This window comes from Branchiostoma floridae, chromosome 17 (assembly GCF_000003815.2).
Source record: "Branchiostoma floridae strain S238N-H82 chromosome 17, Bfl_VNyyK, whole genome shotgun sequence".
Classification (NCBI taxonomy): Eukaryota; Metazoa; Chordata; class Leptocardii; order Amphioxiformes; family Branchiostomatidae; genus Branchiostoma; species Branchiostoma floridae.
The window spans coordinates 1,650,667-1,662,707 of record NC_049995.1 but is presented as its reverse complement, the minus strand read 5'-3'; the positions used below and the strand labels follow the sequence as shown (position 1 = coordinate 1,662,707).

At 42.8% G+C, this 12,041-nt stretch overlaps 2 protein-coding genes across 2 annotated transcripts in view; both read left to right on the top strand.

The window, feature by feature from the left end:
* Nucleotides 1-1,035, top strand: part of LOC118404877 (polycystic kidney disease protein 1-like 2) — a 53,247-nt gene extending 52,212 nt beyond the window's left edge. Inside the window, exon 34 of the mRNA XM_035804257.1 lies at nt 772-1,035. Coding sequence (XP_035660150.1) covers nt 772-1,035 — 264 coding nt within the window. The remainder of the gene's footprint in view (nt 1-771) is intronic.
* Nucleotides 1,036-1,897: 862 nt separating this feature from the next.
* On the top strand, nt 1,898-7,129 carry LOC118404475 (polycystin-2-like). Its single transcript, XM_035803550.1, has 5 exons — nt 1,898-2,070; nt 3,062-3,409; nt 4,678-4,852; nt 5,245-5,559; nt 6,020-7,129. The coding sequence occupies exons 1-5, from the start codon at nt 1,932-1,934 to the stop codon at nt 6,402-6,404; spliced, it is 1,362 nt and encodes a 453-aa protein (XP_035659443.1). The 5' UTR covers nt 1,898-1,931; the 3' UTR covers nt 6,405-7,129.
* The last annotated feature ends 4,912 nt before the right edge of the window (nt 7,130-12,041 follow it).

The window sequence follows — 12,041 nt, the reverse complement described above, 5'->3', positions numbered from 1 at the left end:
AATGGAAGTATAGTTTTTGGTGTGTCTGTGTGTGTGTCTGTTTGTGTTTCCACATATTTGTGGTCAGCATAACTTTAGAACCTGTTGATGGATTGTAATGATATTTGGTATTTGGGTATGTGTTTGGAAGACGAAGGTCAAAGTCAATTTTGGATCCCCTGGTGTGTGACCTTGGTACTGCAACAGAACTTGGATTTTTGTATCTTTTGACATGGATATGATATGGTCTTAATTTTTTGGTGGCACATAGCTTGTGGTGTAAGGAAGAAGTGTTGTATGTTTGGGCCCTCTAGCAGCTTGCTTTAGAACTGCTGGGGCATTCTGGTCAAAATCTTCCAAGGAGCAAAAAAGAGCAACTGTGACCATCGCTGTCACCTCTGTATGGTGTGAACCATTATATACACATTGAGATACAATGTATGTGCCAGGTGCAGGTGTAACAATAGGAAATAAAAATGAAATGGTGAGGACACCAGAAAGGTGTAGTTTTGGATCTCACTGTTTACCATAGGTAGATATATAACTTAAGAACAATGATGGAATAATTTTGCCAAGGGCTGTTACAAAGGGCTAGCCCTGATGAAAAAAAAACAGAGACAATTCAAATGGAATTTAAAAAAAAAAACTATTATATATGCATGATGAAAGATAGTGTACAAAGTATCTACAATGAAATCTGCAACAATATTTATCAACAATATCTATCAACAACAATATACGTGTACCTAATAGTTCAACTTGGACCATTTCGTCCTGAATGTACATGTACAGATTGGAGAGCTGGATGACTTCTGGACCTGGCTGGAGGAGGGTCTGATCCCCGGCCTGACGGAGACCTGGTACAACGGCGACACCGTCAGCAACAGCGCCTTCACGGCTGGGCACGTCCACTACCTGGTGGGGGTGACCAGGCTCCGAGAACTGGCCGCCTTCGCAGGCGTCTTGGGACGTTTAAGGGGATGGAGAAGTTTAAGGGGATGGAGAACGCTTCTTCGCGATTTTGGGCCAGATTGTTATACTGGGAATGTCCTTTAAACACGATATTCCTGTAATAAGAACCTGGCCCATAAGTTGAAAATCGCGAATCATCGCTCCCCAAAATAATTGCCGCCGCCTCCTGCAAGGAGCCTAGTTGAAATCATCAGCGCATCAGCGCAGTGCTTCCAGGGCTCCCGGGCTCTCCAGCTGAAAAAGTAAAAAGTATTGTGTTCAGAGTGTCGACGTCGTTATCGGCCATTACTGGAATACTACGGCCTTTTCGACAGCTACAGCGTGACACAGCTACAGCGTGACCCACATTAACGTGCACGTGCTAGGCCTAGGGAGCCGAGCCTTATATCTCGAGCAGCACATGGATATTTTGCATGTTGAGCGTGTTGCCTGTTGGTCGTCATTACTCATTGCCTAAACCCTTGGACGGAAGTGATGGTCCGCCGCGCGGATTTACAAACTGCAAACAAGTTAAAACTGAGAACAACCCTACCAAGCTGCGATTATTTACCATCGAATTGAAGGCTGAAGATTGTTAGATGTTGTGGCTTAGATGACAAGTCGCTGGAGGAATGGGCGTTCAAAAGTGTAGTGTCCATTTTTCTGAAGGAATTTAGGCTATTACGATAAATGTCACGATTTGATTTGACGGGCTGAAATTAAGATAATGCCACGTAGAAGTGCCACATAACTAGATTCAATCTTGTTCGTCCGTCGGAATAGAAGTGCCACATAACTAGATTCAATAGATGTGCCTTGACACTGACTTTTAGAAAAAGAGTTATGACTCATGAAGCATACCAGATATAATGCTACCGAATGATGCATATCCGACATACAACATGAAAACTGCGTGTTGGACCGTACTTCTCAACTACAACAATTAGTAGGACAGGTTTTACATGACGCTTTGTTTTTAACATGCAGATGCTGTGTGCAACATGTCCCCCCGAGTTGCTGGCGTTCTTGACGACTGTAACGTAGAGTATAGTTGGGAGAATGAAGACACCAGTCCTATGAACAACGCCGTCGTCAACCAAACATCTCCCTGGGTCTATCAGACATCTTCAGCGCTAAACGGTACGAGCCTACACGTGTAACAGTACATCAGCTGGGCTGATCAATTTTCAATAGCTCTGTAATACCTCCGGGAAGGATGGTAACCTCCTGAAGGAGTATTGTAGGTGGCCATGTGTGTATATGTGAGTATTGTAGGTGGCCATGTGTGTATATGTGAGTATTGTAGGTGGCAATGTGTGTACGTTCGCAACTGCATCTCACGATCCCATTGCTGCATTCGTATGAATTTGATCATTCTTAGATGCAAATCAGGGCCTCATTTACATAATCTATGAGAAAAATCTTCTTTGATATTTGCGTTTGGATTTGTTCCTTTGCAACTATAAATCAGGATCCTTTTGACATTTGGCATTTGGCATGTCGGTAGTCTGTAGTTAAGAGGGTATCAAACACTCAAGCCACGCCGCAAACACCAGTATTACTTCACCGAGGACTATGGGACTCTTGTTTCAGTTGAATATCAATATGAATATCAGCGAGTACCCATATATTTTCTATCAAAGTCAAAATTGTAATCTGATTTCTGTCCAGAAGTGAAACAGCAACAGCAAAAGCAAGTCCAACTATTACAGAGAAGGCATGACATACATGTAACCACTGAGGGTCTTCATTATGCTGTTAGGTTAGGAAAAATATTTGTGTTTCCAGTTACGGTCCTGAAAAAAATGTAGAGACGATAGGTAGGGATTGTCTTTTTTGTATTATTTTTTTCAGCCGAGTGATCGAACAAATGCATTGTAAAACTGAAATGCTATTTTCAACATTTCATTGTAATCATATACATATACTTTTTTACAAGATGAAACTTTACAAAAAGTACAGCGTTCTCTACACATTCCCACATCGACTGTTCAAAGCCCTGAGCAGAGGATGCAATACAGGAGGAATGATTGGAAGAGGTTACAAGTTAACTAGTAAACTGGTCAGATATGATTAAACAGGATTTTAGTGATTCTTTTTTACTTACAAGTGCTACATATTATTTCCCTAGGCTACCCATTCTGGGGTAGCTTTGCTCTGTATGCAGGCGGTGGCTATGTAGCAGAACTCAGCACCAACCCAGCAGAAAGCGTCGCCATTATCCAGGACTTGAAGAACAACATGTGGATCGACGACAACACGCGCACCGTTCTCGTCGAGTTCACCATTTACAACGCTTACGTCAACCTGTTTTCGGTGGTGACACTCGCCCTTGAGCTGCCCGTGTCGGGAGGCGTGTTTCCGCGGGCAGACATCCAGACTGTACGCCTGTACAACTACACGTCCCAGTACACGCTCTACATCATGGCGTGTGAGATTCTCTACGTCATCATGCTGCTCTTCTACCTGTACCGGGAAGGTCAGAAGGTTTTTTTAGTTGGTGTTACGTCACAAAACGTTATACCACTTGATTTACTAACAGAGAGCCGTTTCTAAAGATCATAATATTCATAAAAGCCATTAAGATGTAATTATCTAAGAGTCCATTTATGTGTGTGTGCATGGCATGCATGCGCGCACGCGTGTGTAATTGAATAATTATACATTTTGTATCTAAAAGCATCTCACATATAGCGACTAGAAAACTTTTCTGTCGGTAGCCTTTCGCACAACGGAGGGTATGGGCTTTGGAACAATCTCTTTGAAACCAGAGTCGTGCGATCTATGCTGTCTATCGTACGTGTAATAAATTTGATGTTGTTGTTTTCAAAATTGCACATAGCGTTCTACGTAAACAAAAGAGCGAAAACAGTATTCATTGATCCATGGCACGTCTCTATTCATCACTGCTGTAGATTTTCTGATCCAGATGGCTTCCTTGACCAAACGTGTGTATTTGTTGTCCTCTCTTTCCTTTGCCCCCTCCCAATCTATTACACAGTTATTTCTTGCAATGTGGTCCGTCACCGCTGAGTTGTTTCCTCTTTCTCTGCTTCTTTCTTCTGTGCCCTAGTGTACTTTCTTCCTTCAACATTTGTAGCCTCCTTTCTGTGTACTTCTAATCTAGTGCCAAATGTTCTTCCTGTCTCCCCAATATATACTTTGCTACAACTTTTACATGGAATTATATACAAACAATCTGTTTTTACAGCGTCTTCTAATTTTTCGAAGTCTTTGGGATATCGATAGACTAAAAGTCTCCTCAAGGTGGTTTTGGGTTTTACTGCTGTAGTGATCTTGCCGTCGGAATATTATCTCGAATGGCTCTGTAACTCCTTTTATGTATGGGAGTGTCACTATACCTCTGGACGTTTCTGGACGTTTCTTCTTGTTTCTTCTTCTCTGTATTCTTCAGCATTTCATGTCAAGTAATCATATGAGAGAACATTCTATGTCAAGTAATTACGTCACAATACAATACGTTAAGTTCGGATTGCACTGATTGTATAGTTCATATCGCACCGATAACGTTAGTATGTTTCATTTTGTTCTGATGAAGGTGACAGTCGCCGAAACGTCTATGGAAGAATAAAAAGGAAGGTTGTGAAACGAAGAAGACTTTGTTCGATTGATCTACCAACCTGATGAAACTATTTACGGATGTCATCATCGTTGTTCAATTAACATCAATCTTTATCATTGTGTGGGGCACTTCAAACCGACGACAAAATTACTCTCTTTTCTCAGTGAAAGAGCTTCGCCAGAAGAAATGTAAGTATTTCGGTGAATTCTGGAACTGGGTGGAGTTGGCGGTGGCCTGGCTGTCTGTGTGTGCCGTCTGTCTGTTCGCGTGGCGCATGGTCATTACTGACAGGATAACGGCCTATCGCAGGAGCAACCCCGGCAGATTCGTTAACTACAGGTTGGTTGTGGACTCAATTCATATATTTGTACCAGTTGGCGGCTTAATTGCTTCAAGCTTTTTGTATCATGACTAGGACTGAAGGATCTCAAGGATATACTATTTCAAATGTTCGCATAGTATTGTCTAAGCCAACCTCTACTTTACTTAGGACCACGCCTTACGACGTGTTCTAGATAAATCAGGCCTTCCCTGTAAAAAAAAAGACAGAGCATAAGGAGCTGCAAATATTTTATGACTGCCCCACTATTTGATGGAGCTTGTACTTTAGTTGTAGTCTTATAAGACTGTTGATTGTCTCTTGTTTGAGAATGTGTGCTCCTTTAACTTTCTAATATGACCAAGCCTCCTCACAGAGGGAACTGTATATGTTTGTTACCTTCCACCACTAGTGAAGCGGCGTTCTGGGACGCTGTGTACGGGTACGTCATCGCCATCATCGTCACTCTCGTCATCGCAAAGTTTGTCAAGCTTCTCCGCTTCAACCGTCGGATGTCGCTTATCGGTGACACTATCAAACACGCCGCACCAAAAGTGTTGGGTTTCATCGTGATCTACATCGTTGTCATCATGGCGTTCGCACAAGCTTTGTTCTTCGTCCTCGGAAACACGTCAGCTAGCTTCGGCACATTCCTGGCCTGCCTGAAGACGTTGTGGAACATCCAGTTGGGAGAGTTTGACTTCAGCGAGTTCTGGGACGGACACTGGTGAGGGACGGCTAACATTGTTCAAATGTGCATTTTCAAAATAGAATTGAGTGTTGTCTTCATAGTTTCTTTGTGGTGCCGTGAATGCCTCTCCTCAACAGAGAAGAATACATAAAGTTTTTTGAAGGCCATACCGTCAAACAGGGCGCTAATATGACTTAATCTTGTCCACAAGGCCTTTATGACATTATCATATTCAAATCTTGTGCATTGACGATAGAAAGTTACAAATGTTGAATATTGTGTAAAGCGTTTCCCTTGGAGTTGTCGGTAAAGTCTTTTCTTTTCATTGTAATATTAAACACGAAGCAACGATGTTGAATTGATATTTGCTTATGAAGTGACAGCATCCAGTAATGCAGTATGTGAAACACTACTTGTACATTTTTTCCTTTATGCTCCAACTTGTTAAGTCATCTCATCTCTTACCTCATCTCATGCTGATCTTACCTCTTCTCAGGTTCCTTGGGCCGGCGATCTGGTTCACGTACGTGGTGACGTCCAGCTGCATCCTCGTCTTCACCTTTGTGGCGATCCTGATGGACAGCTTCGAGAGCGTTAAAGCCAACATCGAGAAACAGTCAAACGACCACGAGATTGTGGACTTCATGGTGAAGCAATTCAAGGACTACATAGGCTGGAAAAAGGAGAAAAACAAACGTAATGCCATCTTACCTTCCCCACGCACGCGGAGCTCTGATGACCTGATAGAAGAAGATACACGCCAGATGACCAAGAGCCGCGACAGTTGGACAGACTTCAAAACTCAGGAAAAGGAACAAGTACAAACTTCCGCAGAGAACGGAGACAAGAACATGAAAGATCCATTCTATTGCATATTGTAGACGTACCATTTGACGTTTGAGTCAAGAATGGCTAATTTTTGCGTGATGTTTGTGTGCTGTATATAAACTACATAATATGGAACACTTACTGTAGTATAGTAGTAATGGGATTTCATAAGGCTTTTCACTAATATGATTGATGTCTGCCTGTTTGAAGTAACAATCAATGCATCAGTTATTGATTAAACATTAGAAAGGACTCTAATTTTGTAAGTACTCAGTCTAGAAGTCTGGTACATTTTGTAAAAAGTATATATTTAAGGTACATTTAAAGTACATTTAACTAGAAAACCCAGTTGAACATGTCAAAGTCACTAACATATAATAATCGTATTCACTCATGCTATTGCATAGGAGCAATGTCACCTTAGGTAAAACAATATGGGTGACATTTGCATACGATCTTTATAAGTTAGCCACTTTGACATGTTCAACCGTTTTTTTAGTACTCGTAATGACTTGTTCTGCCAGTTCATTCTACTTCTTAAGAAGAGTAACGGATGCCACTCGCAACGTCCGGAGTAATCTCCGGTTTTTATAGTGTGAATAAATCATACATTTTAGCACCGCCTACTACCTTTAGAAACAAAAGCACGTAAGGTTATTAAAGTGTGTGTTTGTTTGTGCGTGTGTGTATGTTACATGTATAATCATGATAGCAAAGGGGAATCAAACACAATATCGACTTTCATGGTTTGGTTATGATTAAACATCACTAAAAGACAGTAGTTTGTGTTACTTTACATCTGATATTCTTTATTTTACTTACAAACCACAGCATTCATTTCGAAAGGGTTGGTCTCTTGAATGGCAACTATCAAAATGATAATACCTGATAAGACCAGATATCTGCAATTTCTAGAATAAGTGTGGCAATGATAACGAATTGCCATGGCGACGGGGCTACGATTTATATGAATCAATATACATTTGTTGCTGGTGGTGGTGTGTTTCAGTATTCGTGTTCTTTGGCTGTATCTATCAATGATGGTTTAACACGATGGATGTTTGTAGGGCATTGCTGTTAAGAGAAAAGTGATTACTTGTGACAAGTGACGCATTACAAATGTTTTCGAATGACGTATTATAAATTGGAAATTAGTTCTCCATTCACATAGATCATCAGTTGATCATCTTCTCTGCCTAAACTACACTATACGTTCAAAGTACAAAGGCCGTACGAATGAAAGGCTATTGCATTATTTCCTGATTTTCCTCACCAAATAATCAATTGAGACCCTAATTTGCACGATATATGTCTGATTAACTTAACACAGCTGCCAAATGTCCCAAAAATTTTGATGATAACCACTCTGCACCAGGGACAGAGAAACACAATCAGCACCAGGGACAGAGAAACACAGTCAGCACCAGGGAAACACAGTCAGCACCAGGGACAGAGAAACACAGTCAGCACCAGGGACAGAGAAACACAGTCAGCACCAGGGACAGAGAAACACAGTCAGCACCAGAGTTACACAGTCAGGGACAGGGAAACACAGTCAGCACCAGGGACAGAGAAACACAGTCAGCACCAGGGACAGAGAAACACAGTCGTGTCACACAGGTAGACTGCAATGCACCTGTGTCAACTCCTATCTGATACATCTTGCGTGACTTGTGGAGTTCCTCATGGGTCCATTCTTGGACCCCTCCTTTTTATTGTATATATCAACGACCTGCCTAATTGTTTACAGTCATGTAGAGTAGCTATGTATGCGGACGACACCATTGTGTACTTCTCCCATCGCAGCATACAGACAGTACAGGAGCCCCTACAGAATGACTGCATCCGCCTCATGCACTGGTTCGTCGCCAACAAACTATCCTTAAACCCTTCAAAATGCAAATCAATGTTGGTTGGGTCACAGAAGTCCAAAGCTACTGACCAGTCACTACAGCTCCTTCTAGATTACACTGAACTGGAGCAGGTGGACACTTTTAAGTATTTAGGAGTTGTAATAGACAAGGCCCTTCTGTGGAACTACCACTTTCTTCACGTTAACAAGAAGCTGTCTAAGATCATCGGCATCATGAAATGCCTAAGGCCATATCTGAACAGGCAAGCGCTATTGACAATTTATACTACACTATTCCTCCCACACATTCAATATTGTACCACCGTATGGGACCAGGGAGGGAAGGGGGCATTGACAAACTACAAAAGTTGCAACACAGGGCGGGCAGGGTAGTGCTAGGTTGCGACCACCACACTCCAAGAGAGACTATTCTGAACACACTGGGCTGGACCCCTGTAGCGCAGCATCACAAGAGAAATAAGGCTGTCTTTATGTTCAAAGCACTCAATGGAATGTCTCCTACACACATTTCCCAACTCTTCACCACATCTGCTGAAACACACTCACACCACACCCGGCACAGTACACAGGGGGGGGGGGGCTTCAACTATCTAAAACACGTCTACAATACCAGAAAAAGTCTCTCTCGTTCTCCGGCGCATCCCTGTGGAACTCACTAACTCCACACTTAAGGGCAGCAGCATCCATTTCCACCTTCAAAACCATATACCAAACAGAACACCACATGGTCTAAAACGTCAAACTATCATGTCTTTTCTTGTTTTGTTCACATTCGTATGCAAATCTCCATTTATTTCATTTTGATAATGATTATGAGTTACATTATGCTTACGTTGTAAAATTGATTTTTGTTAATTTTCGTTAGTACTCGCTATGTTACCATTTATGTTATTTGATATCGCTTTTATGTTGCATGTATGTTCGGGGTTGCCCCCAGGGAACTTTGAAAAACGCCTAAATTGGCGATATGTAACCCTGGTTAAATAGAAACAAACAAACAAACAAACCAGGGACAGAGAAACACAGTCAGCAACAGGGACAGAGAAACACAGTCACCACTAGGGACAGAGAAGCACAGTCAGCACCAGGGACAGAGAAGCACGGTCAGCATCGTGGGAAATACTGGCCCCACCAGGGACATAGAAACACAGTCAGCACCAGAGACAGGGAAACACAGTCAGCACCAGGGACAGGGAAGTACAGTCAGCACCAGGGACAGGGAAACACAGTTAGCACCAGGGACAGGGAAACACAGTTAGCACCAGGGACATAGAAACACAGTCAGCACCAGGGACAGAGAACATGGTCAGCACCAGGGACAGGGAAGCACAGTCAGCACCAGGGACAGAGAAACACAGTCAGCACCAGGGACAGGGAAACACAGTCAGCACCAGGGAAACACAGTCAGCACCAGGGACAGAGAAACACAGTCAGCACCAGGGAAACACAGTCAGCACCAGGGACAGAGAAACACAGTCAGCACCGTGGATCGGGAAAACTGGCGGCACGAATGTGTTGGCATCAGGCTAAGGGAATTACAGGCAGGAGAACACAGTCACAGGGAAACACGTTCTCAAGTAATGAACGGCTCCACGTAGCGTAACTTTCGATAACGATGGAGATCCGGTGTATTCAACGTGATGTGGCCATAGGAGAAAGATGCCTTTCGGATGACGCACTTAAAGACGCTTCTAAGAGAAAGGGTCAAAAGATGGCCCTCTGGTGTGCCTACAGCATCCGGTGTTCCCAGGCGGTCTCCCGACAAAGTAATGGCCATTTTGTAAAAATTAGTTATTGATTGTGCTTTGCGGAAGAACAAATGCGGTAAAAAAAATGCGGTAAAAATACACGCGTAGTATTGAGAAATAGGACTAGAGAGAATATGTTTGGGGGTTTTCAATGCACACCCGACCCTGAACTTCGTCTTGCTCCATACCATTTGCTAGCTGTAGAAACTAGTTTTGTCTGAGCCTTGCGGCGTGGTACGTCTAACTAACTTAACTATAGTCTGTTATCGCATAGATGGAGCCTTGTGGATGAACGAGCGTCACTGTAGGAGGGGGAAGTAGCTAGTCTGTCGTCTTGTATAGTGAGTAATACTTGCACCATGAGAGTATACTGCAACACGTGCCGGCGGTAGCATCTAACAAAAAGTGGTGACCTTTGACCACACATCCGTCTAAGGTGTTCCAGAAGCCCCAAACATGCCTTCAAGTCTGTATTTTTTGACATAATAAAAAGACAACGCTTACCTGTAATATCAATTATTTTAAACTTTAAAGGGACCTAAAATCGCAGTATCGTTTAATATTCAATTCTGACAAATCCTGAATAGCAATGTTAATCGGACATCTCGACAAGAGTCTTGATATTGCGATTGAAGATGTTTCAGAAGTGATTGTGGAACGATACTGCGATTTTCAGGAGGACGGACCTCATGGCCCTTCGAAACATCTGGCTCGCCCGTGAAAATTGTTTCCCCCTCATAATCTTCCAAATGGAGGGATCTAAGTTATGAGAATCGATCTTACAACTCGGACATCTCTACGTGACTTTTGACATTACAATTCAAGATGTTTCAGAAGTGGTTTCAGAATTGATGGAAAACGATAAGGTAAAGGAGGTAAAAGTGTGCTATGTACATGTGTGTATGCCTATTCGTTTATGTGTATGTATGTCTGCCTCAGTCTTGTCTTAAAACGCCGAAAACAATCCGAAGGCGTCAGGAGAGCAATACAGGAGGGTGCAGCTTATTTTTTCCCATTTCCAGTGAGTACAGTTTGATAAGTAACGTTAGTAAATCAAGTCGCTCTACATGCAATAGAAAAAAAGACAACTCACCTCGTGTACTATTTGATTTTACCTATTTATCTACTAGATATGTACAATCTCACTTTATAATTTTGCAAGAAGAGTAGTAGTCTCAGATAAAGTCGGCACGATGGTGCAACTGTACATATGTTTTACTACATTAGCGGCTCCTTTTCCCACCTCTCTTTGTGACGTACATAAACAACACCGGCTGCTTACTTTCAAACTCGCCAGGGAAATATCATCTTAGTTGACGTTCCCTTAAACTCACTCATGATGCCATCAATGACATTTTCTATGTCTAACAATGTATCCTTTACCTAACTTTCACACGCCACAGGTGCCGCTGCAGGGTCAAGGAAAGTCGATCGGTGTCGCTGTTAATCGCACTTGTCAACACCTACATTTATACCGAATATAAACATTCATTTAAAGCATCTCGAGTTCTTCTGTTCCAGATCTCAACCATAGGATCCAACGTAAATCTGAACCTTGGCGAAAGTAATAAAGCTGAATCTCAGGCTACCAAAGCTTCCCCGTGCTAAACCTGACAGACCTGCAGTCGCTAACCCACGATCAGGTGGCGCCATCTTGGTCTATTTGCTGTTTGAGGTCAGGTCACAGGTGACAGGTGTTACCCGGAAGTTGCATCAGCACAGCTGGCCCGTGCACACGGCAGGTGACAGGTGTTACTCTGAGGTTGCATCAGCACAGCTGGCCCGTGCGCACGGCAGGTGACATGTGTTACTCTGAGGTTGCATCAGCACAGCTGGCCCGTGCGCACGGCAGGTGACAGGTGTTACCTTGAAGTTGCATCAGCACGGCTGCTCGAGCGCACGGCAGGTGACATGTGCTACTCTGAGGTTGCATTGGCACTGTTGGCAGGTGGAGAGTCTATAATTACTTCTCGTTCACTTCATCATTGAAGTTCATATTCATCTTTCATTTTGAGGAAATATGACATCTAAGGACTTCAAACATTGAAATAAACATAGGTAAAATGGAC